The following is a 26,604-nucleotide window of genomic DNA, read 5'->3' as shown; positions in this document are numbered from 1 at the left end:
AAGAAGTGTCCTGCACTTCTTTGACGAGGCAGTCATTTTACGCGTCGTCGTTTGAAAGCTGTCAAACGACGACGCGTAAATGACAGGTCGTCGGCACAGTACGTCGGCAAACCCATTCAAATTAATGGGCAGATGTTTGCCGACGTATTGTAGCCGTATTTTCAGGTATAAATCGAGGCATAATACGCCTCGTTTACGCCTGAAAATAGGTCGTGTGAACCCAGCCTTAAGAGCATTTGTCCGCACAATTATTGGCCCGTGTAAATGGGCCTTTAGGCCCCCTGCACACGGCCGTAGCTGTAATCACAGCCCATGATTACGGGCATGGACGTCCGCGGACTGTCACCCGCATTTGCGGGCCGTGCTCCCATTATAAAGTATGGGAGCACGATTCGTAAATTCAATAAATAGGACATGTCCTATTTTTTGCGGATCATTTCTACGGCCTGGACACCTTCCCGTAAATATATGGGGAAGTGTCCATGGACCATAGAAATTAATGGATTAGTATCTTGATCCGCAATTACGGATCCGTAATTGCGGATCAAAATGACGGTTGTGTGCATGAGGCATTAGTCTTCATATGACAAAGTTGAAATGAATACCATAAAATAATTAGAAACCTAAAGGGAACCCGTCACATGGTGCATTCTGGCTGATCTGTAGGCAACATGTTATAGAGCAGGGGGAGCTGAGAAGATTGATCGATAGCTTTGGGGGAAACCGTTTAGTATAACTTCTATTTTATAGATGTTAATCCTTGCTCTCTGGAGGTTTATGAGTCGAGTAGGTGGTCTGAACCATTGATTCAGAAGAAGTCGTTTGTTAACCATTGATTGACAGCCTCTCCTGTGAGAGTGTGCATACATAAATAGTTGTCATTCACTAAGTATGACTGCCCACTGGATTGTTAAGCCAAATGCACACGATGTATATTACGTGCGGATTAGCCACACTTGTTTTTGTGCGGCAAATTCGCAGGCGTAATACAGTACCAGCAAAGTAAATTAGATTTCAAGAAATCTAATAAACACGGTGCAGATTTTTTCTGCACGTAAATTGCAATGCGTATTTTAAAATCTGCAGCATGTCAATTCATCTTGCGTTTCCACTTTCGAATTGTATTTGACTAATTTAAAAAAAATCACACCAAAATCCGCAGCATAAAAACGCACCTATTTCCGCATCCAAATGTAAAAACTGCACCTAAGCATAAGAAAATAGACTTTTAGGTACGGATTTTACCTGCGGAATTACCTGCGTTTACCTGCGGTTTTGATGTGGATTTTCTTCACTAAATCCTGCAACGTGCCTATGTAGCCTAAAGCCCAGAATAAGCAGGAATTTATATAAATAAAATACAAATTATGCTAAACCGTATCCTACGAAACTATCAATCTGCTCAGCTCCCCCTGCTCTATAAATATGTTGACTGCAGATCGTACAGGATGTACCACCTGACAGGTTCCATTCTGGGTTTATCCAGTTTGATCAACCCCTTTTAACAATACTAGTCCCCCATAACATGGATGATTTGCCATGATGATGGTCTAATCATAATACATTATGTGATGTTAAGTGTCATCATTAAGTAATATATTTTTTTAACATATCATCATGTCATTTCAAATTATATATTTTTTTAACATATCATCACGTCATTTCAAATTATATATTTTTTTAACATATCATCATGCAATTTCAAATTATATATTTTTTTTAATGCTGTCACTTAATGTGCAAGTGTTGGGACTGTAGTGAGCATGCAGCGATGAATATGGCACTATATGGCCACCCCTGATTTTACCTTATTGGTTTCTATTGCCCATGTCTACATGTTCCTGTTTTCCTGGATAGTCACCCAATGAGGGGATAGAATAATTTCACAGAAATGATATATTTTATTGTCATTTACAAGGAGAATATAATATGGAATATTATTCTATATAAATATCATATTAATGTCCTGATATAATGTTAGCTGTGGGAGAAATCGGAATATACCACAGGAGCCAGAAATAAATACTTATTTTTTGCTCACATCCACAGGACTGTGCAGTAGGAAGTTACATCCCGCAGATCTGCTCTCTTCCGCCTGGTCAGGCAATACTGCAGCGGGAGAAAGTGTTCATCCACCTATCACTGAGGGAACAGCAGGAAGCCATGCAGAGACTGACCGATTTACAGAGGGAGGCGGAGCTAAAATGCGCCAGTGACAGAAGAAGACAGATGTTAAGGGTAATTTTTTTTTTAAAAAAAAACTAAGAAAATACATAAAACATGAATGGCTGAACTCTGTTACTGAAAAAAATGGAGTGATCTGAGACTAGAGGACAGATGCAATGCTTTCAATTATAAAACAGGTCAGAAATGACAGATATAACAATAACACTGAATTTACAGCAATACTTTATATGCATTATGTTATTTTTGCTGTGGAAACAATACCGACATACTTTATATTTAGGTACAAAGCGTTAAATGGAATATGTATGATCATCTATTATATTTATAGCACAAACGTTTGACAAACTTCTGACATGTCATAGTGACATGTCACAAGTTTGGATTGGTGGGGTCCGATCACTGAGACCCCCACCAATCGCTAGAACAAAACAGCTGAAGAGCTTGTGTGAGCGCTCAGCCACTTCGTGTCTGTTCGGCTTTTTCCGGAAAGGGGATGTATCGGAGTACGGGCTTATAGGCTTTCTATAGGCTTTCTATTTCTATCCGATACATTTATTGCCGAAAAAAGCCGAACAGACACGAAGCGGCTGAGCGCTCATACGAGTGCTTCAGCTGCTTCGTTCTAGCGATTGTTAGGGGTCTCAGTGCTCGGACCCCCTCCAATCCAATCTTCTGACATGTCACTGTGATATGTCAGAAGTTTGTCAAACATTTAGCTACACTTTAATAATGCCGGGTAGAATATATTTAATCCCACTAGGCTCTGGTGAAGCAAAGCAGGTAGTTTCCCCCTATCCCAGTTCCCTTCCACCACACAACATAGTTGCCTTTAAAACCTTTGAACTGTGTGAGGAACCTGGAAAGCCCAAAGGTGGTGGATAAACTTCATACAGTGAAGAGTTGTACAATTGTGTAACAGGGCCCCAGCCTACCATGTACCATTTATAATATTGGTGTCTTATTATGTTGCAGAGGGGCCTTTGGGCCCCCTCAGGCACCAGGGCCTGGGTGCGACTGCTACCTCTGCCCCTCTATATCTACGGCCATGATGCAGAGTGCCGCCATTGCTACACATGCCTATAACCTATGGATATGGTCATATAATAGGTTTTAGAATGAAACATCTTACTGTTATATTAAAAATGTCACTTCAAATTTTCAGTGACCTGAATGTGTTTTAAGTAAAGAATAATATAATTTTTTTTAAATCTAATTTCTGTCGTCTTCCTCTTAATACAAAGTATGTCTGCCTTTGATATGAAGATACACAATGTCACAGTTCTGCTTTACAGATAATAGTGGTAAAAATCGACATTACTGTTCTGACGTTTAGATATTCAGAAGGCTTTGAATAATCAGTCAAAAGATGGACGATATGATAAAACATTTTTGTATGTGCTACAATTATTTTATGCCCAGACTCTCTTATTGGTATATCTTTGTTATAAACAGGTACATACATATATTAAGGTACATACATAATGGGAAAACATATTTCCATCAGAATTTATATTTGTAAAGCATTTTGCTATCATATTTCTCAGGTTCTCATCTTACCTACCAGCCCTTTGTCATCCAGATACTTCAGTTTATCTCCAATTCCATATATTAACAATAATATATAACTTATTAATTATTATTTTACCATCCTGTCTAGTTTCAAGAGCGGCTTTCCATAGCTCGGAACCGAAAATCTGAGTTGGATCTTATGGACATTACGCAGAGAAAATCTCCTCAGCTGTCCCCAGAATCTTTGTCAGTGGTAGGTGGGGGGTTAAAGTAACACAGCAGATACCCTGGTCATACACATATTGTACTAACTGTCTATCCAATGTAAAATTAAGAACAGAGATGTAACATTCCACACAAATGCTAACCGCTCGTGTAACTGCTCGTCTGACTGATTATGTGAATAATGTAAAGGGGAAAAGAACTCGAAGGCACATCTTTTTAGTATTACCATAATGTACTTCATTTGTTTCAGATGTTCCTAAATTAATACACGGCTCCATTTATGCCATCAATTTCTGATGAGAATAAGGGACTGTGTGTATATATTAAACATCTTGGGCCTCATGCACACGGCCGTAGCCGTGTGCACGGTCCGTGATTACGGCACGAAAACCCGAGGAGTGTCATCCGCGGGCCGTTCGCAATCATGGACCGAGCACACAGAAGATGTGCATTTATTCCAATGGGGCTGCCGGACTGCAATTGCGGACCATAAAATGACTTGTCCTGAGTTTTTGCGGTCCGCAATTGCGGCCCCCACACGGTCCGTGTAAACCACGGTCGTGAACATGGGCCCATAGAAATGAATGGGTCCGCAGATCATACGCATATTTGCGGATTAATTGTGGGAGCAAATACACGTTCGTGTGCATGAGGCCTTATTTGTGTGTTTCTGCTCATTACATCGGCCATAATGCATGGTCTATCCTGGTGGTCAGCTATAATATAAAAGGGTTTCATATGTCAGTCTTAGGCCTCATGCACACGACCGTAGCCATGTGCATGGCCGTGCTTTTCAGGTAGGCCGGCCACAGAGTGTCGCCCGCGAGCCGCCCGAAAATCACGGCCGTGCACATGGCTACGGTCGTGTGCATGAGGCCTAAGACTGACATATGAAACCCTTTTATATTATAGCTGACCACCAGGGTAGACCATGCATTATTTCCTATGAGCCTGGACAGCAGAACACGGCCGTAATAAGACATGCTCCTGGGCCATGCACGGACCATGCACGGACCATGGAAACCACAGTCGTGTGCATGGGCCCATAGAAACGAATGGGGCCGCAATTCTCCCATGCCTTAATATAAAGAGCACTGGAGTAAAATGTGCCTACCTCTTAATAAATTAGGCGCATCTCTGTCTGTCCGTGCAGCAGGAGTTGAATTCGCTATAATTTACGCCAGTAACTGGCGCAAATTATAGTGAATATGTCAGGCCTGCAAATGGCAATGCACCCTCCCACTCACTTTTTAATCAATGGCAGAGGAAGCGTAACAAATTAAAAACTTGCAAAATGTTAATTGCAACTTTTTTATGACAGAAAACTGCCTTAGGTCTCATGCACACGACCATAATTTTTATCCGCAATTACGGATCCATAATTGCGGATAAAAATACTGATCCATTCATTTCTATGGCCCATGGACACGTTCCTGTATATTTACAGGTAAGTGTCCGGGCCATAGAAATGGCCTGCAAAACATAGGACATGTCCTATTTTTTGAATTTACAGACCATACTATACTTTATAATGGGAGCTTTGCTCGCAAATTTGCGAGTGACAGTCATCCGGCGTCCATGCCCATAATCACGGATCGCGCACACGGCTATGGCCGTGTGCATGAGGCCTTAGTGTGCTTAATAAGTTCCACACAATTAGTTTTCATTCATTTTTGAGTAAGATGTTTAGTAAAGGAGCTACAAAAACACTGCACTTCAGAATAGCCAATTTCCATCGGCTATAGGATGACCTTAACCTTTGATTGACCGGCCTATTTTGGCCCTTAATGACTAATCAGTTTTTTTCAGTTTTTTCATTGTCACATTCAAAGAGCCAGAACTTTTTGACAGCTGCATGGGGCTTGTTTTTTGCAAGATGAGTTATGTTTTTTAATGGCAGCATTTTGAGCTACATATAGTTTATTCAGAAACTTTTTTGAACTCTTTTTTTTAAGAAAAAAAAAACAGCAGTTCCGCCATTATTTTTTGAAATTGATGTCATTCACTGTGCAGCAGAAATAAAATGTCACCTTTATTCTATGGGTTGATACAATTACGGTGATACCACGTATGTATAGTTTTTATGTTTTGCTACTTTTGCACAATAAAAACACTTTTTTGTTGATTACTACTTTTGCACAATTTAAAACTTTTTTTTGTTTTCCGTGGATGTAACCATATGTGGGCTTGTTTTTTGTGGGACGAGTAGTGGTTTTCATTGGTACTATTTTGGGGTAGAAGGAACTTATTGATTAACCTTTATTACATATTTTGGGGACGGGGGATAAAAAAAAAATTCAGTTGTTTTTTTGCATTATTTTTTGCAGTTCACATGTAATTTAAATAACATGTTAACTTTATTGTTCATTACAATCGCAGCTATACCATATATGTGCATTTATTGATTTATTTTTTACACTTAAAAAAATAAATAAAAGTGGTTGTATTTTTTTCAATTAACTATGCGATAGTTTGATCACAGATATAATGCTTTGGTATACTTATGTCGTGGAAGTCAATGGCTCGAAATATATTAGACTGAAATTTAGACGAGTGTTCCAACAGACAATCACGGCAGTAACTTTATCTAGCATCCTATTCAGGAGATTTCATACCGATACATATCGAGAGAGGAGAAATAACACACAGACGCTGCTGGTATGCTCAAAATACTCCTCTGGGGGTTTATTGCCAAACTCAATTACAATAATATAATTCAAAAGGGGTGTAGGCTTGAGGTTAACCAATCAGAGGCAATGTGAGAATAACTCTTATTTAGCCAATAGCAGACCATAAGAATATTTCAAATACATAATTATAATTCTTCATTAAAATGCTGACATCAGGTAACACCTGGAAACAAGCATACAATGGGGTGGTGTTAGCTGTTCTTTCCCATAAGGGAGTTTCTTGCGATAACGAGAAAACCCTTGCAATTCTGATAGCTTTATGTCTGGGCGTTCAGCCAAACCGCTAGCCCTGGATGCATGAAGGCCACACAAAAAACACATAGAGATAACATATTTATTTGAGACTTGACCAGAACTATGTAGAGAAAGGGTCATTAAAATAATGGAGAATAGATATCTTCGTAATTCGGCATCCTGCTTGATAATTCATAATGTAATTTAATTCAGAGAATATAAGCAAATTGACCATCCATAACGCTTAGTATACTTAAGCATTACTGCCTGTCAGTGTAAAACTGACATGCAATCTATTAGACTATGCCTCTGGCGTGATAGACATATAGCCATGATAGGCAACCCACCATTGGAGTGCGATCGTATTCGCGGGCCACCGATGGGTGATAGAGGGAGCCCCCTACCTCTGTAAACCACTTAGATGCCGCAATCGCTATTGACCCCAGCATTTAGGGAGTTAATTGGCTGCGATCAGAGTAAATTCCAGTCATGGCCGTTAGTGCAGGAGCCCGGCTGTCATCAGACAGATGAGCACCCGCTACTCACAGGACCATAAAAAGGCTTATGCATCGGAATAAGGCTCCTTAGTGACCACCGTGAAAAGGCATAATGACGGTAACTAAGGAGTTAATAGCATAAACTGGGAAAATGTCCCTAAAATTACAAGTACACAAACTAAATGGGACATTTTTGTAATGCAATCTCTCCCGAGTATGACAAAACCCCACATGTGGTAATAATTGTTTTTTTTATTAGAAATTAATTAACCTTTTTTTGCTTTTCCATATTAGTTTTTCACTTCCCGCCTTCCAAACGCCATAACTTTTTTACATTTTTCAATATAGCGGTGTGAGGGCTTATTTTTTGCAATAAGAGTTGTGGTTTTTATTCACACCATTTAAAGTACCATATAATTTACTGGGAAACGGAAAATAAAATTCTTTGCGGGGTGAAATTGGAAAAAACTGTGATTCCTCCATTGTTTTTTGGGTATCCTTTTTACCGCTTTCACCATGCATTAAAAATGACAACTTAACTTTATTCTGCGGGTCAATACGATTACGGTGTTACCAAATGTATATAGTTTTTTTTATATTTTACTACTTTTACAAAGAAAAAACTTTGTTAAAAAAAATTGTCTTGTATCAACACAGTCTGAGAGCCATAACTTTTTTTTTTGGGTCGATTGAGCGGTGTGAGGGCTTATTTTTGGCGGGACAAGCTGTAGTTTTTATTGGTACCATTTTTTGGTACATACAACTTTTTGAACACTTTTTATTACATTTTATTTAGAGCCAGGGTGACCAAAAAACAGTGATTTTGGCGTTTTAAATTCTTTATTTCTTACGGCGTTCATTATGCACTATAAATGACAGTTCTACTTCATTCTGCGGGTCGATACGATTACGGCGATACCATATGAATATCTTTTTTTATGTTTTGAAGCGTTTGCAGAATAAAATCACTTGTTTATAAAATAATTTATTTTCTGTGTCACCATATTCTGAGAGCCAGAACTTTTTTATTTTTCAGACAAAAAAGCTGTGTAAGGGCTTGTTTTTTGCGAGACGGGTTGTTGTTTTTATTGGTACTATTTTGGGGTACATGAGACTTTTTGATCATTTTTTTATTCTATATTTTGGGATGGGTGGTGACCAAAATATAGTGATTCTGGCATTGTTTTTCGTTTTATTTTTTTGCGATGTTCACCTTGTGGGAAAAACAACATTATAGTTTTATAGTTTGGGTCGTTATGAACGCGGTGATACCAAATATGTGTAATGTTTTTTAAAGTTTTCATTTTTCTCGTATAATAAAAGACTTATTATAGGAAAAAAAACTTTTATTTTTACACTTTTGTAAAACATTATTAACTTTTTTTAACTTTTTATACTTTCTTTTTTTACCTGCAGCTCTGATCGCTGCTAGAATACATTACACTACCTAAGTAGTGTAATGTATTACAACTGTCAGTGAGATGTCACAGTCACTCTGACAGTAAGTCTACTGATCGGCAACAGTGGAATGTCAGCTGTCGTGGACAGCTGACCTCCCAGTTCTCGATGCACACCGTCACCGACCATGTGCATCGGGAACGACACGGTAACTTCCTGTTACTCTGACAGAAAGCCTATCAGGAAGCTGGTCCTGATAGGCTTCCGTCCATGGCAGACACGGAGGCCATTGTTTGGCCGCCGGTCGCCATGCTAGCCATCGGTAAACCTCCCAATTTCGTTGTGAGGTTTGCCAATGTGCTTGAAATGAGTCGCTGATCGGCAACAGTGGAGTGTCAGCTGGCCTCCCGGTTCCCGATGCACACTGTCGCCGACTTTCTATCTGGCGGAGCCTGATCGGCTTGCTGTCAGCGAACAACTGACAGTTCTAATACATTGCACTACATAGGTAGTGCAATGTATTAGAACATCGAACAAACTGTTGGAGCTTCAAGTCCTCTAGTGGGACTAAAGAATAGTGTAAAAAAAAAAGGGTAAAAAAAGTACAAATAAAAGTTGTAAAAAATATAATAAAAGTTTCAAGTAATAAAATAAAACACAAGTCGCCCTTTTTACCTTACAAGTCATTTATTATTGAAATAAATAATTAAGCCATACATATTTGGTATCGCTGCGACCGTAACGACCTGAACTATAAAAATATTGTTATTTGTTCTGCACAGTGAACGCCGTAAAAAAAACCTAAAAAATATTGACATAATTGCTATTTTTTGGTCACTTTGTCTTCCAAAAATTGAAATAAAAAGTGATCAAAAAGTCGCATGTACCCAAAAATGGAACCTATAAAAATTATAACTCGTCTCGCAAAAAACAAGCCCTCATACAGCTTAGTCGACGAAAAAATTAAAACCGTTATGGCTCTCACAACTTGGCGACAGAAAAAATCCATTCTCTTTCCAAAAGTTATTTTATTGTGTAAAAAGTTGTAAAACATAAGAAAGTCCTATTAATTAGGTATCACCGGAATCGGAACGGACCCGCAGACTAAAGGTAACATGTAATTTATAACGCGTGGTGAACGCTGTATAAAAAGAACTAAAAACATATGCCAGAATTGCTGTTTTTTGGTCACCTTGCCTCCCAAAAAAAAAGGATAACAAGTGATCAAAAAGTCGTATGTACCCTAAAATGGTACCAATAAAAACTACAGCTCGTCCCGCAAAAAAAAAAAACAGCCTTCATACCACTACGTCTATGAAAAAATAAAATTTATTAAGGCTCCAATAAGTCAGGAAAGAAAAAATATGCAGTTGTGCCGACCCGAGGGGAACATTTCTTCTGTTTCAAGTGGCGAATTATCAAGCCCCCTAAAATTAGGACCCCAGGAAGGGGAGGGCCCAAACATACCTGCTGGAAGCGAGGGTGCCCGTATTATACCAGGACAACACTTCCCAGCAAAATTCCTCAAACTGCAAAGATGCTGAGTGTGGACCAAAAGGGGGATAAGTAAGGACCATTTATTAGTGCGACACCGGCCTGTGCAGAAAGGATTGTGTCACAGCGTAACAAATATGTATGGATTATTTTATTGTATTTTTTTACCCCATTATTATACCACCTGACTATGCCCCTTATATACTTCGCCCGGCTTACATGTACCCTCACATTATAAACGGAAACACCAGTAAGACTCCAAACAAAACTACTACCAAGCAAAATCCACGCTCCAAAAGCAAAATGGCGCTACCTCCCTTCTGAACCCTACAGTGTGCCCAAACAGCAGTTTACTTCCACATAAATGGCATTGCCATACCCGGGAGAACCCTTTTAACAATTTTTGGGGTGTGTGTCTCCAGTGGCATAAGCTGGGCACGACATGTTTCCCACTAAAATGGCATATCTAGGGAAAAATTTTAATTTTTACTTTGCACCTTCCGCAGCGCAATCATTCATGGAAAAGGCCTGTGGGGTGAAAATGCTCACTACACCCCTTAATAAATGCCTTGAGGGGTGCAGTTTCCAAAATGGGGTCACTTCTAAGCAGTTTCTTTTATTATTTCACATCAGAGCCTCTGCAATTGTGATCCAATACTTTGTAAATTGCCATATTAGGCCTTAATTTTACATGGTACACTTTCAATCCTGAGCCTGGTCGGATGTCCAGGCAACAGATTAGGGCCACACATAGGGTGTTTCTAAAACTGGGAAACACAGCATAATAATTAGAGAGCTGTCTTGTTATGGTGGCACAAGCTGGGCACCACATATTGGCATATCAATGGGAAAAAATCCCATTTTCACTCTGCAACATCGAGTGCACACCAATTTCTGCCAATCACCTGTGGGGTTAATATGCTCACAACACCCCTAGGTGAATACCTTGAGGGGTGTAGTTTCCAAAATGGGGTCACTTCTGGGGGGGATCCACTGTTTTGGTCCCACAGGGACTTTTCAAATGCGACATAGCGCCAAGAAACCAATCCAGCAAAATCTGTACTCCAAAAAGCCAAATGGCGCTCCTTCCCTTCTGAGCCCTAATCTGTGCCCAAACAGCAGTTTATGACCACATATGTGGTATTGCCGTACACAGGAGAAGTTGTTTTACAAGTGTTGGGGTGCGTTTTTTCATTTATTTATTGAGAAAATGAAACATTTTCAGCTAAAACTACGTCTTATTGAAGAAAAAGGATTTTTTTTTATTTTCACTGCTCAATTCTAATAAAATCTATGAAACACCTGTGGGGTCAAAATGCTTACTACACCCCTATATTAATTCCTCAAGGGGTGTAGTTTCGTGAATCGAGTCACTTTTGGGGAGTTTCCACTGTACTGGTGCCTTAGGAGCTTTGCAAAAGTGACATGGTGTCAAGAAACTAATCCAGCAAAATCTGTGCTCCAAAAGCCAAATGGCGCTCCTTCACTTCGGATCCTTGCCGTGTGCCCAAACAGCAGTTTATGACCACAAATGGGGTATTGCCGTACTCCAGAGAAGTTGCTTTACAAATGTTGGGGTTCTTTTATTCCTTTATTTGTTGAAAAAAATGAAAAAAATTTTGAGCTAAAGCTATGTCTTATTGGAAAAAAAGGATTTTTTTTATCTTCACTGCCCAATTCTAATAAAATCTATGAAACCCCTGTGGGTTCAAAATGCTCACTACACCCCTAGATGGATTCTTCAAGGGGTGTAGTTTACTAAATGGAGTCACTTTTTTGGTGTTTTCACTGTTTTGGTCCCTTAGGGGCTTTGCAAATGTGACGTGGTCTCCGCTAACCATTCCTGCTAAATTTGAGCTCCAAAAGCCAAATGGCGCTCTTTACGTTCTAAGCCCTGCCGTGTGTCCAAACAGCCGTTTATTAGCCGTTTATTGTGGGGTATTTTTTTACTCGGGAGAAATTGGTTTACAAATGTAGTGGTGCATTTTCTCCTTTTAGTCCTTGTGTAAATTTGAAAAAATTAGCTAAACCTACATTTTCTTTGAAAGAATGTCGATTTTCATTATCACGGCCTACTTCCAATAATTTCTGCGAAAAACCTGCGGTGTCAAAATGCTCACTATACCCCTAGATCATTTCCTCATGGGGTATAGTTTCCAAAATGGGGTCACTTTTGGGGGATTTCCACTGTTTTGGCACCGCAAGAGCTTTTCAAACCTGACATGGTGCCTAAAATATTTTCTAATAAAAAGGAGGCCCCAAAATCCTCTAGGTGCTCCTTTGTTTCTGAGGCCTGTGCTTCAGTCAATAAGCACACTAGGGCCACATGTGTGGTATTCTAAAAACTGCAGAATCTGGGCAATAGATATTGAGTTGCGTTTCTCTGGTAAAACTTTCTGTGTTACAAAAAAAATTGATGAAATATGAATTTCTGCAAAAAAAAAAAAGAAATTTGAAAATTTCACATCTACTTTGCCTTAATTCCTGTGAAACATCTAAAGGGTTAAGAAACTTTCTAAATGCTGTTTTGAATACTTTGAGGGGTAAAGTTTTTAAAATGGGATGACTTATCGAGGGTTTCTAATATATAAGGCCCTAAAATCCGCTTCAAAACTGAACTGGTCCCTGTAAAAATAGCCTTTTGAAATTTTCTTGAAAATGTGAGAAATTGCTGCTAAAGTTCTAAGCCTTGTGATGTCATAGAAAAATAAAAGGTTGTTCAAAAAATAATGGCAATCTAAATTAGACATATGGGTGATGTTAATTAGTAACAATTTTGTGTGGTATTACTATCTGTCTTACAAGCAGATACATATAAATTTAGAAAAATGCTAATTTTTGCAATTTTTCGCTAAATTTCGGTGTTTTTCACAATTAAATACTGACTGTATCGAGCAAATTTTGCCAGTAACATAAAGTCCAATGTGTAACGAGAAAACAATCTCAGAATCGCTTGGATAGGTAAAAGCATTCCGAAGTTATTACCACATAAATTGAAACATGTCAGATTTGAAAAAATTGGCTGCGTCCTGAAGGCCAAAACAGGCTGCGTCCTGAAGGGGTTAAATAGACAAGTCACCGAGTCCGAGTGGCATACACCCCCAAATTCTGCAGGAATAAAATGCTGTGATAGACAGACCTTATGCTATAATGACTGGGTCTGTTCCACAAATGTTTGACAATATTTAAAAAGAGATCAAAGAGACAAAAAACTATAGGCCTGCAAGTTTAACCTCCATTGTGGATAAAATATTTGAAGGTAGATACCCTTGCCACTCCAACACCAAGGCTGCGGAGGTTCCCACCAGTCCTTCTTTGTTCATCTGACTGTTGCAGCCAATCACAGGCCCATCAGTGATGCCTGCATGTATGGGACAGGACTGCTGAGGCCTGTGATTCAGGGCTGATTCAGACGAACGTGGCGTTTTTGCGCACGCAAAACACGCGACGTTTTGCCTGCGCAAAAGCCACTTACCTGCTCCGTGAGGCAGCATCATATGATGCGCGGCTGCGTGCTTTTTGCGCAGCCGCCATCGTTATGACACGCCATTTGGATGTTTGTAAACAGAAAAGCACGTGGTGCTTTTCTGTTTACATTCATCCTTTTGACAGCTGTTGCGCGAAACAGGCAGTTCGCACGGAAGTGCTTCCATGCGACCTGCGTGGTTTTCACGCACCCGGACAAACGCTGCGCAAAAATCACGGACTGTCTGTACTGCCCCATAGACTTCTATTGGTCCATGCGAGCCGCGTGAAAACCACTCGGCCTGCACGGACGCAATTCACGGTCGTGTGAGTCCGCCCTCACTGCAGGAGCGGCGGTGACCGCAGAAGCATTGGTGCCAGAGCGGCAGGGGGATTTCAATGGTGATTATGGTTTTCACACGCCACGCACAGACCAAAACAAGTCTATGGGCCAGTACAGACAGTCCGTGCTTTTTGCGCAGTGTTTGTCCGCTGCGCAAAAAGCGTGACATGTTCAATATCTCCGCGTATTTCGCGCATCACGCACACATTGAAGTCAATGGGTGCGTGAAAAACACGCAGGTCGCACGGAAGCACTTCCGTGCGAACTGCCTGTTTCGCGCACCAGCTGTCAAAAGGATGAATGTAAACAGAAAAGCACCACGTGCTTTTCTGTTTACAAACATCCAAACGGATTGTCTTTGAGGTGAGCGAACCCGGACAACCGAACCGAACTTCACCGGGTTCGGCCGAACTCGTTTTGGCCGAACCCGGCAAAAAAATTTCCGGTACGCGACGTCAGGAGATAGTCACTATCCAGGGTGCTGAAAGAGTTAAACTGTTTCAGCACCCTGGACAGTGACTTCCGATCCCAATATACATGAACGTGTAAAAAAAAAAAGAAGTTCTGACTTACCGATAACTCCCGGCTTCTTCCTCCAGTCTGACCTCCCGGTAAGTACGAACTTTTTTTTTTTTTTTTAACAGGTTTCTCAATATTGTGATCGGCATTCACTGTCGAGGGTGCTGAAAGAGTTAACTGCCGATCAGTTAACTCTTTCAGCTCCCTGGACAGTGACTGACGTAGACTAGACTCATCTCTATGATGGCGGCTGCGCGAAAATCACGCAGCCGCGCATCATACACGGATGACACACGGAGCTGTCAAGTGGTTTTTGCGCGCGCAAAACGCTGCGTTTTTTGCGCGCGCAAAAACGCAACGTTCGTCTGAATAAGCCCTAAGAGCAGTGAGACTATAGAACTCTCTGCCACAGGATGTTGTGATGGTTGATTCATTGAACAAGTTCAAGAAGATCCTGGATGCTTTTTTTTTGCAAGATATAATATTACAAGTTATATAAACTAGATTACTGGATATGGGTTGATGATCCAGGAATTTATTCTGATATATACCAGATTTGGAGTCATGAAGGAATTTCTCTCCCTAATATGGTGCAGTTGGCAACTGCCTCATAGGGGTTTTGCCTTTCTCTGGATCAACATGGTAGGATTACAGGTTGGACTTGATGGACCTGTGTCTTCATTCAGCCTGATCAACTATGTAACCATGTAATCTTCACATACACAGGGAGATGTGGAGCGACAAAAGTCTGCAGTGAAGGAACATCTGGAGAACGTGAAACGTGAACGTACATATATCATGCAAACCAGAAGAGACAGGTACATGTACATGAATGCTTCTGCATAGGCCTAATCTTCCCAACTTTATTTATCCTCTACATGTATAAGATTTATTTAAGGAATGAATGAAGCTAAGTGAGTTGAGCCCAATGTCAAAAACTCAGCACTGCTACATCTGTATGTGCAATGATATGACAGATAAGCCAGAGTCGTACTGTAGTTAGGCTTTTTTTCACCTAGGGCAAAGATTCCGTTCTGCCCTAGCTCTGTATCTTACTACCTCTGCTGAGGCAGGGTGGCTTGTTGGCACTCCCCTGACATCCAACCCCCAGGGCATAAGCACCACCAGGCCCATCTTAGCTACACCCCTGGGTAAGCCACATTAATACTATGAAATATAAGGGTAATTCAACAATGAATGCTTACAATATTTTCTCCAATATCAGAAACATGACCAGTTTCAGAGAGTTGCTGGATCCAGTACTTACTGGGACAAAGCGGGAGGACAGCGGATCAGAGTTGAGAGGAGCAGAAGGACTATGAGGAACAGGCCAGATCTGACTTTGGACCTTGAAGAAGTCACCTGAGTGCTGATTTGATATAACATTGGAATTGGACTTGTTTCTTTTGACATACTGTACAAAGGCAATGTGCAAAGGCAGTGGCAAAATTATTTGTGAAAAAAACATTTTGGAAAAATACAATATGGTTCTCAGTATGGAAAATATCTCACTGTAAGCAATGCAATAGAAAATGAAGCACTGTGTCACATTCGAAAACCATAAATGGTATATGATATTCATTTCTGTATCTTCACTTTTATTACTCTGTGTATGTAAATCTATCTGCCAGTAAACCAACAACTGTGATCTGCACTATATCGATATGTTGTAATCCTTTCACTTGTTGGTATCTACAGTATATAACTATATATGTTTTGTGTAGCTCCTTATGGTATGTTCACACGCTAAAGTAAAAACGGCTGTAAAAAGGGAAAACAGCCTCTGATTTTCAGCCGTTTATAAAGCATCAAACGTTTTTTGATGCGTTTTTGGATCTGTTTTTCTATTGACACAATGAAAAACGGCTCCAAAAATGGCTCAAGAAGTGACATGCACTTCTTTTTACAGTGCGTTTTTTTACACGCCGCTTTTTCAAACGGCCGTGTGAAAAAAACCGCCACATCTGAACAAAACGCTGTTTTTCCCATTGACATCAATGGGCAGATGTTTTGAGGCGTTCAGCTTCCGTTTTTTCAGGTGTTTTTCGAGGCATTTGCGCTCAGAAATACCCCTGAAAAAACTACGTGTGAACATACCCTTACAGATTTTGCACATTATATATATATATATATATATATATACGCGCACACACACACACACACACACACACACACACTAATCGAATTACACAATGAGAAAAATAATCTAAACTTAAGTGCTCTTGCAACGGCAAACGGGTCTGTATTACTGTACCATATAGTGTCTGCGTAAAAACACAGAAGGATAAGGTATGCAATGGAGCATGCCATGTTTTCGTGTATGACAGTATGAATTTGAGAAAAAACATATCTCTGTATAAAATGAGAGGTACATTAAATCTTGTAGCAGCCACACACAGTACCACACCGATCAATAATGGAATGTGCACACTGCTTGTTTTCTGAAGTTTTTTGGGCTGGAAACGCACGAAAAACAGCCAAAAAAAATCGGAAGAATGTTCAGACGGGGCATTTTTTTACGCGGAGTCGACTACGCTATTGATTCCGTCGGAAAACCGGAAACCAACCGGAATGGTGACGAACGGAGAGCATTAGCGATGTTTCCGTCACCATTTAGATCAATGGTGACTGAAACGGAAGCTGTGCTGTCAGTTTCACTTTCCGTTGCGGGGTTCACCCGACGGAACCCTCCGACGGAACCCTGGAACGGAAATGAACGGTGATGTGAACAGGCCCTTAATTCTGCGGGTCAATAGGGTTACGGCGATACTAAACTTATATACGGTATTTTTCGGACTATAAGATGCAGTTTTTAGCAAGAATAAACCTTGTTAAAAAGTCCCTTAACCCCTTCCTGACCCATGACGTGCCGGCACTTCATGGAGCGGGGGGTTGATGTATGGAGCAGGCTCACGGGCTCAGCCCGCTCGATACACTGCAAGTGTCAGCTGTGTTTTACAGCTGAGACGCCGCTCTTACGGCCAGGAACACCGATTGCGTTGTTCCTGGCCGTTTAACCAGTTCAGGACCGGTCTATTTTGAGCCTTCAGGACCAGACACCGTTTAGCCATTTTTAGCACGCGTTGGTTAAATGGCTATAACTTTTTTATTTGTTGGGCTAGCGACGTGATTTTTGCGATGTTTTTCCGTAGACAATGCAGGTTTCTTTTTTTTATCATTTTTATACACATCCTTTTTGCCATTTTAGACTTAAAGTTTGAAAATAATAGTAAAAAAATAAGCTTTTTTACATTTCAGCTATTTTTTTTGGTAATAACATAGTTTTACCCTAAAATAGACCTTTTATTTGTGATCGCCATTGTCTACCGTAAATTTTAATATATTACATGTCTAGATTAGGTTAATTGGGTCAGGGCTAGCATTACGAAAATGATTGGCAGGGGGACGGACATTTTTTTGGGGGTGGGTATTTTATGTGTATTTATTATTAATTTTTTTTTACACTTTACTTTATTATTTTTTTATTACTATGGTCTGTCCCTCAAAGGTCAGAAAAGACCTTTGGGGAACTTTATATATATTTCTTTCTTTCTTTCTTTTACACCATCTTTTTCCACTGTAACTGGGGCTGCATAGCAGGGGAAATCAGCCCTCTCATAGTGACTATTGTCACTAATAGGGCTGTGCTGGATCAAGTAAGACCCAGCAGCAGCCTGCCACTAACGGCACCTGGCGATCATGTGACCAGTCACAAGATCACCGGGACCAATAGAGACAGTGGCGCGGCCGCTGACTCTATTCCTATACACAGCGCGCATTGAGCGCTGTGTAAACGAGATCGGAGAAGACAAACAGTGAAATCTGCTTCTATTCTGTCCTCAGGGTCCCCGACAGTCACTGACTGCCGGAGACCCAACACTCAGCTGCCCGATCGCTGGAGCAGTAAGCTAAAACCCTCGCCGAAAATAGTCTATTTCGCGGGTTTTAAGGACCCTGACCGCTGGCCGTAAATACACAGCCAGCGGTCGGGAACCGGTTAAAGTGGTTGTTCTTGTATCCCCTATTGACAGGATAGGGGATACATGTGTAATCGCTGGGGGTCTGACCGCTGGGACCCCCAGCGATAAGGAGAACGGGGGACTGAAAGTCACCAACGGAACTACATGAGAAGCTTGGACTTCCGGGATTCTTCCGCGCATGCGTGAGTGGCTCTCCATTGATTTCTATGCCAAACAAATAAGCCGGACACAGAACCCGGAAGTTCAAGCTTTTCATGTAGCACTCTAGGTGACTTTCGGTCCCCTGTTCTTCTTATCGCTGGGGGTTTCCTGCGGTCAGACCCCCAGCAATCACACTTGTAGTTAGATAAATTTTCAGTGTAAAAAAAAATAAAAAAAATATTCAAAGTAAAAAAAAAAAAAAAAAAAAAAAAAAAAAAAAACTTTCCCCATTTTTTCCCCAAGCACAACGTAAAAAAATAAAAATTTGTATCCCTGCATCCGTAAAAGTCCGATCTATTACAATATAGCATTATTTAACTCGCATGGTGAACGGCGTAGAAAAATAAGTAAAATATCAGAATTGTTTTTTTGGTCACTTTAGCGCTTAAAAAAACAAACTAAAAAGTGATAAAAAAAAAAATCGTAGGTACCAAAAAATGGTACCAATAAAAACCACAGCTCATCCCGCAAAAAATAAGCCCTCACACTGCTCAATCGATGAAAAAATATAAAAAAGTTATGGCCCTCAGAATGTGGTGAAACAAAACAAATAATTTTTTAACAAATACTTTTTTCTCTGTAAAAGTAGTAAAATATGCAATAATTTTTTTCCTATTTTCTGTTGTCTAAAACCTGGGTGCGTCTTATGGTCAGGAGCGTCTTATTAGTCCGAAAAAGCCACAACGTTTTCATTTTTTCGTGGATTAAGCGGTGTACGGGTTTGTTTTTTGCGGGGCACGCTGTCGTTTTTTTATTGGTACCATCTTGGTGGGTACATAATACTTTTTGATCACTTTTTATTTTTTAGTGGGAGACAAGGTAAAAAGAGAAATTCTGGCATTTACACTTTATTTTTCTTTGCCATGCATCGTGCGGGTTAAATAATGTTATATTGTAATATTTTGAACTTTTAAGGACGCAATGATACTAATTAAGTTTATTTATTTATTTTTAAAGGTTAACTTTTAAAAAAAAGTTTTGATCGGTGGGGGTCTGAGCACTGAGAGCCCTGTCCATCTCTAAAACGAAGTGGCAGAAGCATTCGGTGAGCGGCTTAGTTTCTGATCGGCTTTTCTCGAAAAGCCAAGCAAGTGGTATACGGGCTCAGAGACTTTCTATTGAGCCTATACACCGCTTCCTTGTCTTTCTGAGAAAATCCAATAAGAAACAAAGCCGCTTTGTGCTCACCGGAGAACTTCTGCCACTTAGTTCGCGATCGGTGGGGGTCTCAGTACTCGGACCCTCACCAATAAAAACTTATGACATGTCACTATGACATGTCAGAAGTTTTTTGAAAGTTTAGTTACTCTTTAATTTCTCTAGGGGGAAAATGGAAAATTTATTTTTTTTAACTTTTAATATATCTTTTTTTGTACAAAAAAGACTTTCTTTAACTGTTTTTTACTAGTCTGTCTAGGGGACTTGAACCAGAAATCGTTGGATTGATTGCACGATATACTGCAATACTCATGTATTGCAGTATACTGTGATTTTTACAAACTCCTCTGGCAGGACTTAATAGGAGCAGAAAGATGGCAGACCTGGGACCTTCATTAGGCCCCCAGGCTACCATGACAACTATCGACACCCCACGATCACGTCGCGTGGGGCTGATGGGATGTCGGAGTGGGCTGTCCCCTCTTTTTAACAGCTTAGGTGCCACGGTCTCTATTGACCGCTTATCTAAGGGGTTAAACGAGCGGGATCCTGCTCGTTACAGTGAAGTGTCTGCTGTAACATACAACAGACACCAGCTTAGTATGGAGCGGGCTCAGCCTGTGAGTTCATTTCATACTTTCTCTTGCCGGCTATGATGTAACCCTACGTCAAATGTCAGCAAGGGTTTAAAAATTTTCAAATACCTCTGGTAAACAAGTGATAAATATACTTAAAAGAGCTAGCAGAAGTTTAGAAAAAGAGTTAGCATTTTTACAGTAACAGCGCCACTCTTGTTCATGGGTTGTGTCTGGTATTGCAGTTCAAAAAATAGACAGGGAGACAGCACTTCCAAAAAACAGACAGCTTTAATCACCCGTGCAACGTTTCAGTACAAGAGTACCTTTCTCAAGCATAGTGAACACATCAACTTGCTGGTATATAAGGACTCACAGAGTCAATGGTAATAAAAAAGTAATAAAGACAAAAACATATACGTGTCCATATACTGTGTAGTGATACAATTTAAAACCACAGCTGTGGAATTTTTTTGTTGTTGGTATTGTAGTTCATCCCTACAGCCCATGCACAACAGTTGGCACTGTTTTTTTTGCAAAAAAAACTAACTAAAATACAACCTTATTTCTAAGGACAAGTGCTTTAACACTTTCTTTTACGGAAGAAAACATGTAGTAGTGTTTATCGAAATTGAATTTGAATGCATATATGATATATACAAATCATGGGTAGGTCTGTGGTGACTGCACATACATTGCTGAGGATCAATTAGTCATCTTTTTTTTTTAGATATATCGATACAATTGTTTATAAGTACCGTGAAAATATTATATTGATCACATAGGGAACTCCCCAAGAGAAGCTTACATTGTATTGTCCCAACCATATGCATTCACACACACACTTTAATATTGCATTCATCACATACTGTTCCAAGAGAAGTTTACTATGTAGTGTCCTAACAATATGAATGCACATACACACTTGGGTCACATTCACATGGCTTAAGCATGGAAAAAAACAATATTCTAGACGAAAACTACACAAATTACATTCATAGAATAGAACTCATGGTCACAATATTGATGGCAGTAGTACATCTGGCCAAGATTACCGGAAACAATAGCAGCAAGAGACGCTGTTATTTCCGGTAAAACCACGGACTCCCGGTTGGAATTGCTGTTGGAACTCATTAAAGTCAATGAGTTCCATTGGCTGCTGGTGGTGTCCGTGGTGCAACGGAACCGTCACTTCTGATTTTCATGTCAGAAGTTTGGATTGGTGGAGGTCCGAGCACTGAGACCCCCACCAATCGCTAGAATGAAGTAGCTGAAGCGTTCGTGTGAGCGCTCAGCCGCTTCGTGTCTGTTCAGCTTTTTCCGGAAAGCCGATGTATCGGTGTACGGGCTCATAGACTTTCTATTGAGTCCGTACACGATACATTTATTTCCGGAAAAAGCAGAAGAGACGCGAAGCGGCTGAGCTCTCACACGAGTGCTTCAGCTGCTTCGTTCTAGCGATTGGTGGGGGTCCCAGTGCTCGGACCCCCAGCAATCCAAACTTCTGACATGTCTCTATGACATGTCAGAAGTTTGTCAAACGTTTAGCTACACTTTAACTGATCTGCAACTATAATGGGCAAAACATAAGTGTCCCCTGAAAATAGTTTATAACATTTGGTGGTTTACATTGACATTTTCCTTATCATATATGTATTTGTCTTGTGCAAAGTATCATTTGTACATGAAAAAAAATTATGTTACAATTATTACACAAAACTGCAAAGAAAAAAAAAGAAGCCATTCACAGTTTCTGATATGTTATTGTCCGCTACTAAAACAGTAAAGTAAGGAAAACACTGTCCCAAGTGAAATTGCAAATGGCAAGTTGGAAAGGGTTTCAGTATTTGCTTTGTCTTTGCCAAGATTACAAGGCCATGTCGGTAGGGTTTGGCTGCGTGGGTATACCATTCTTCCTGTAGAAGGTGTCACTAACAATGCAACAACGTCGGTACTGGGGGCAGCTGTTGTCAACAAGATTGCCTGGTAAAGAAAGATCACCTTAGTTAGTAATACAGTATGGAATGAATACCTACATATTGGGAATAGTTGAGAAAGAAGAGACGAGACCATATTGAGGGACATACTGTATCAGGGTCATGTGCAGTCCAATGATCGTCCCTATATAGAGAATATATATGTTGTCATATGTTGGAAATGAATGTTCACTTCAGACAATGAAATATTTCTCATTCTGTGCTCTAATCGACAAAGTTGAATATTATGACATTTGTTTTAACTTATTTGTCATTTTGAGGTAATAAAATAAAAAATGTCCACTCTGTGGATCTGATGTATATGCGCCTATGTGAAGGAACTCAAGTTAATACCGAATAGGTTGTAAAAAGATGGTAGCACTGAGCTGTTCAAAACATCATAAATGTTTTTCAGGGTTATCACATGGGCACAGCAGCTGTGCCACATGAAAACCAACGAAGGGCACTCTTGCATGAATGGCCAAGATCAGAAAAAAACTGGATCTATAATCTCTCATAGGTGTTGTCAAGATGAAAAATTAAGCCCATCCAGCCATAAATTTCCACAGCTGCGGCCAATGCAGTACTACATGGCGGTCCTCCTAGTCAGACAACCCCTTTGAGCACTGTGAACAATATTGGTTTCATCCTTCAGGCGTTTAGCTTCTATTTTTCTACCTGTTTTAACAATGAATATTAATAGTAACTTATTTCATAATCTGTATCATTAAAAAAAGTGTCTGAAATTGAAATAACAACCAGCTTTTGGGGCAACTATGTGAATGTTAGGGTATGTTCACACGCAGTGTTTTCAGGCGTAATTCGGGCATTTTACGTCTCAAATTATGCCTGAAAAACGGCTCCATTACGCCTACAAACATCTGCCCATTGCTTGCAATGGAATTTACGATGTTCTGTTCCCACGAGCCTTTATTTTACGCGTCGCTGTCAAAATACGGCGCGTAAAATGACGGCTCGTCAAAAAAAGTGCAGGACACTTCTTGGGACGTTTTTTGGAGGTGTTTTTCATTGACTCAATTTAAAAACAGCTCCAAAAACGGCTGTAAAAAACGCGAGTTGCTACAAAAACGTCTGAAAATCAGGAGCTGTTTTCGCCTGAAAACAGCTCCTTATTTTCAGACATTTTTGGTCACTGCGTGTGAACATACCCTAACATTAAGAGCTATTTCAAATCTGCATTGGAGGCTGCGCTATTGTTTCAGGTAAAACCATGGATACCGTGATTGAATACCAACAGAACCTATTAAAGTCAATGGGTTCCGACAGTCACTGGTGTTGTCCGTGGTGAAACGGAATCGGCAATTCTGGTTATTCCCTTATTCTGCTCCACTTGAGAACAACAGAGTAACGACCGCAGATGAAAACTTACCCTAATAATAACAGTAATCATAAAGCTAATAATAAAATCTTAACAGGACGACATAGCTTAAAGTGTAAATACAAAGGTCGGTGGCTCCTAGCTGCGTCTGGTAGTCATAGGTAGAACTGTAATGTATTGAGGGGCATCTTACGGACAGCATAGATGCCTGGAGAAGACACTTCGCACCTGTAACGTTGCCTAAACATTGAAGCGACTCACAGATGACTTACCTAAACGCCAACCATAGTCCCAACTTGTTGTTACAGGGAAGCAGTATTTCTCCTCTGGTCCAAGGATATTCCTTGCTTTTAAGTAGCGATGCCTCCCTTTTTCCTCCTTGGATGTTCCTTGGTAGAGCAGACTTCGTGTTCCAGGACTGACTGGTTTCATCTGGGATTCCATTAGGCCAGTTTTCATTTCATCGCTGTTTCTACCCTCTCGGGGATTGTGGACATCTTGATGAATATCCAAGCAGTTTTTATTATCTATATTTGCCTCAATACTTGAATGAATAATAGTTGGCAGCTTGAAATGATTTTTCACTTTGGGTTTCGATACTAAATGCGGCACAGGCTGTAAGTTCTGTCTATAATGATGCCACCAGTTGATGCGGGTATGGATCTCTTTGAGGTAAGACTCTTTCATAAATTCTTGTTTCTGAGTGGTTAAATTTAACTCCCGAGCCATTGCAGTTTATTCTATCTAGTGTCCTCATGGGCGGATATACTAGGCAATATTGGACTAAACTAACTAAGTTGTATAGTAGGGGAATGTTGACTCTGGAAGAAAAGAAGTAAAAATGACTTATTATTACATTAAAATGAATGAAAATCCAATTATTGTGAAATCTGTTCATTTGTATGAAGACTAATACTGTACATACCGTTTTTGGGGTAGGAGATACCGTTACTTATTTCATCTGTTATGTAGAGATAAGAGTCTTTTCATTGGTATTAACCAGACTGCTGGATGTTATTTGTGTAGCTATGTACTAAGCAGTCTATGTATATACAGATGGACCTCCCTTATAAATGTGTGTGTGTTCACTGGGTACCTTGGTAATGCCTCCTCTTGTGTCACAGCTGGCTGGTTGGTAACCACTAACTTGCAGGCAGAGCATGGGTCATTACTATTGTTGGCATTAGGTTGCCATGGAGATAAGACATAATTGGCACGCTGCATAGTTTCTTAGCACATTATATCTTACTGATAATTCTGTTGATTCATATTTATCAATGCAGCTGAACTCGGTTTCTGGCGCAATTGCATAAAACAAATTGTGTTCAGGCTGAATGGACAGTAAAATGCATAATTTACCATATGGAGCTATGTGATTGCATATATATCTACGACAAAGAGAAAAGTATATCTTTCAATTATACACAACGTGCTTTCAAAATTAATGTTTGACATTCCAAAAACCTATTTCTATACAACACAGATTATGCCTGGTGAGACACGATCCGATAAGTAGATGCAATGAGAAAAGTCTAGTAGAGATGCAGGAGATATATGATCCTGTAAATACATGGTAAGAGATTCCCAGTTACGTGCGACTGCTTCTGATTCATTAGGCTTCTTTGTTAGCAGGCATGGAAATAAAACAGATAAGGCATGCTTCAATTACTTTTATATTTGGATATTTGCGACTTGTAAGAAACCTATAAGGACAGGCCCGGACATGACTTATCCATGTGCATATTGTTTTTGCAGAAGTTCATTACATGACTATCATAACTCCCATCTTTCATTACTACAGTTAAAGGGGTTGGTCCATTTTAGAAACCCCATTTTCTAATACTCAATTGGATGATAATAATAATAATAATAATTTTTATTTATATAGCGCCAACATATTCCGCAGCACTTTACAATTCAGGGGGTAAATTTTATAGACAATATCAGACATTACTTATTGACAAAACTAATTTACAATTCAAACAAGAGGAGTGAGGACCCTGCTCGCAAGAGCTTACAATCTATAAGGAAATAAGGGAGACACAAAGTGTAAAAAATGCTTAAGTACAATGGTCCGGCCATCTTTTATACTTTTATACACATAGGGTAGTACACAAAGCTGCATGAGACGGTCACCAGCCAGTAATTGTGTGTGACGGACATGAGGTGTATTAGGGTGCAAGGAGTGTGGGGGATACTGCTGAATGAGGGGGGCCTCATGACTAATGTAAAAGGGGGGCCAGGGAAAAAAGTTAGATTAGGGAATGTTATAGGCCTGTCTAAAAAGATGTGTTTTCAGGGCACGTCTTAAACTGTGGAAGTTGGGAATTAATCTGAATGTCTGGGGTAACGCATTCCAGAGGACTGATGCAGCACGAGAAAAATCTTGGAGATGGGAGTGGGAGGTTCGGATTATGGAGGATGTTAATCTGAGATCGTTGGCAGAACGTAGCGCGCGAGTAGGGTGGTAGACAGAGATCAGGGAGATGTAAAGAGGTGCAGCACTGTGGAGAGATTTTTGGGTGAGAGTAATAAGTTTGAATTTAAGTCTGAAGGGGATGGGCAACCAGTGCAAAGACTGGCACAGGGTAGAGGCGTTGGTGTAGCGGTTGGTCAGAAAGATGAGCCTGGCTGCTGAATTAAGGATAGATTGGAGAGGGAAGAGTTTAGTGATTGGAAGACCAATTAGTAACGAGTTACAGTAGTCAAGACGAGAGTGAATCAGAGCGACAATGAGAGTTTTGGCTGTTTCCACAGTAAGAAAAGGGCGTTTTCTGGAGATGTGTTTGAGGTGAAAGTGACAGGAGCGTTTAA

The 26,604-nt window shown here is 40.2% G+C and overlaps 1 protein-coding gene across 3 annotated transcripts; it reads right to left on the bottom strand.

The window, feature by feature from the left end:
• Window positions 1–22,218: 22,218 nt before the first annotated feature.
• SPMIP1 (sperm microtubule inner protein 1) lies at window positions 22,219–24,973 on the bottom strand. 3 transcript variants are annotated; one of them, XM_075855109.1, is made up of 4 exons: window positions 24,716–24,880; window positions 24,063–24,611; window positions 22,563–22,596; window positions 22,363–22,458 (listed from the first exon to the last, which is right to left on the bottom strand). In XM_075855109.1, the coding sequence occupies exons 2-4, from the start codon at window positions 24,517–24,519 to the stop codon at window positions 22,446–22,448; spliced, it is 504 nt and encodes a 167-aa protein (XP_075711224.1). In that variant the 5' UTR covers window positions 24,520–24,611; window positions 24,716–24,880; the 3' UTR covers window positions 22,363–22,445. The 3 variants fall into 3 exon arrangements, with proteins under 3 accessions (XP_075711223.1, XP_075711222.1, XP_075711224.1); XM_075855108.1 differs by lacking the exons at window positions 22,563–22,596; window positions 24,716–24,880 and adding an exon at window positions 24,887–24,973 and having other exon boundaries at window positions 22,219–22,458; XM_075855107.1 differs by lacking the exon at window positions 22,563–22,596 and having other exon boundaries at window positions 22,219–22,458.
• Between the last annotated feature and the right edge of the window lie 1,631 nt (window positions 24,974–26,604).

This window comes from Rhinoderma darwinii, chromosome 3, assembly GCF_050947455.1.
Source record: "Rhinoderma darwinii isolate aRhiDar2 chromosome 3, aRhiDar2.hap1, whole genome shotgun sequence".
NCBI lineage: Eukaryota > Metazoa > Chordata > Amphibia > Anura > Rhinodermatidae > Rhinoderma > Rhinoderma darwinii.
Note: the sequence above shows the minus strand (reverse complement) of the source record. Positions and strands in the feature narration are given on the sequence as shown.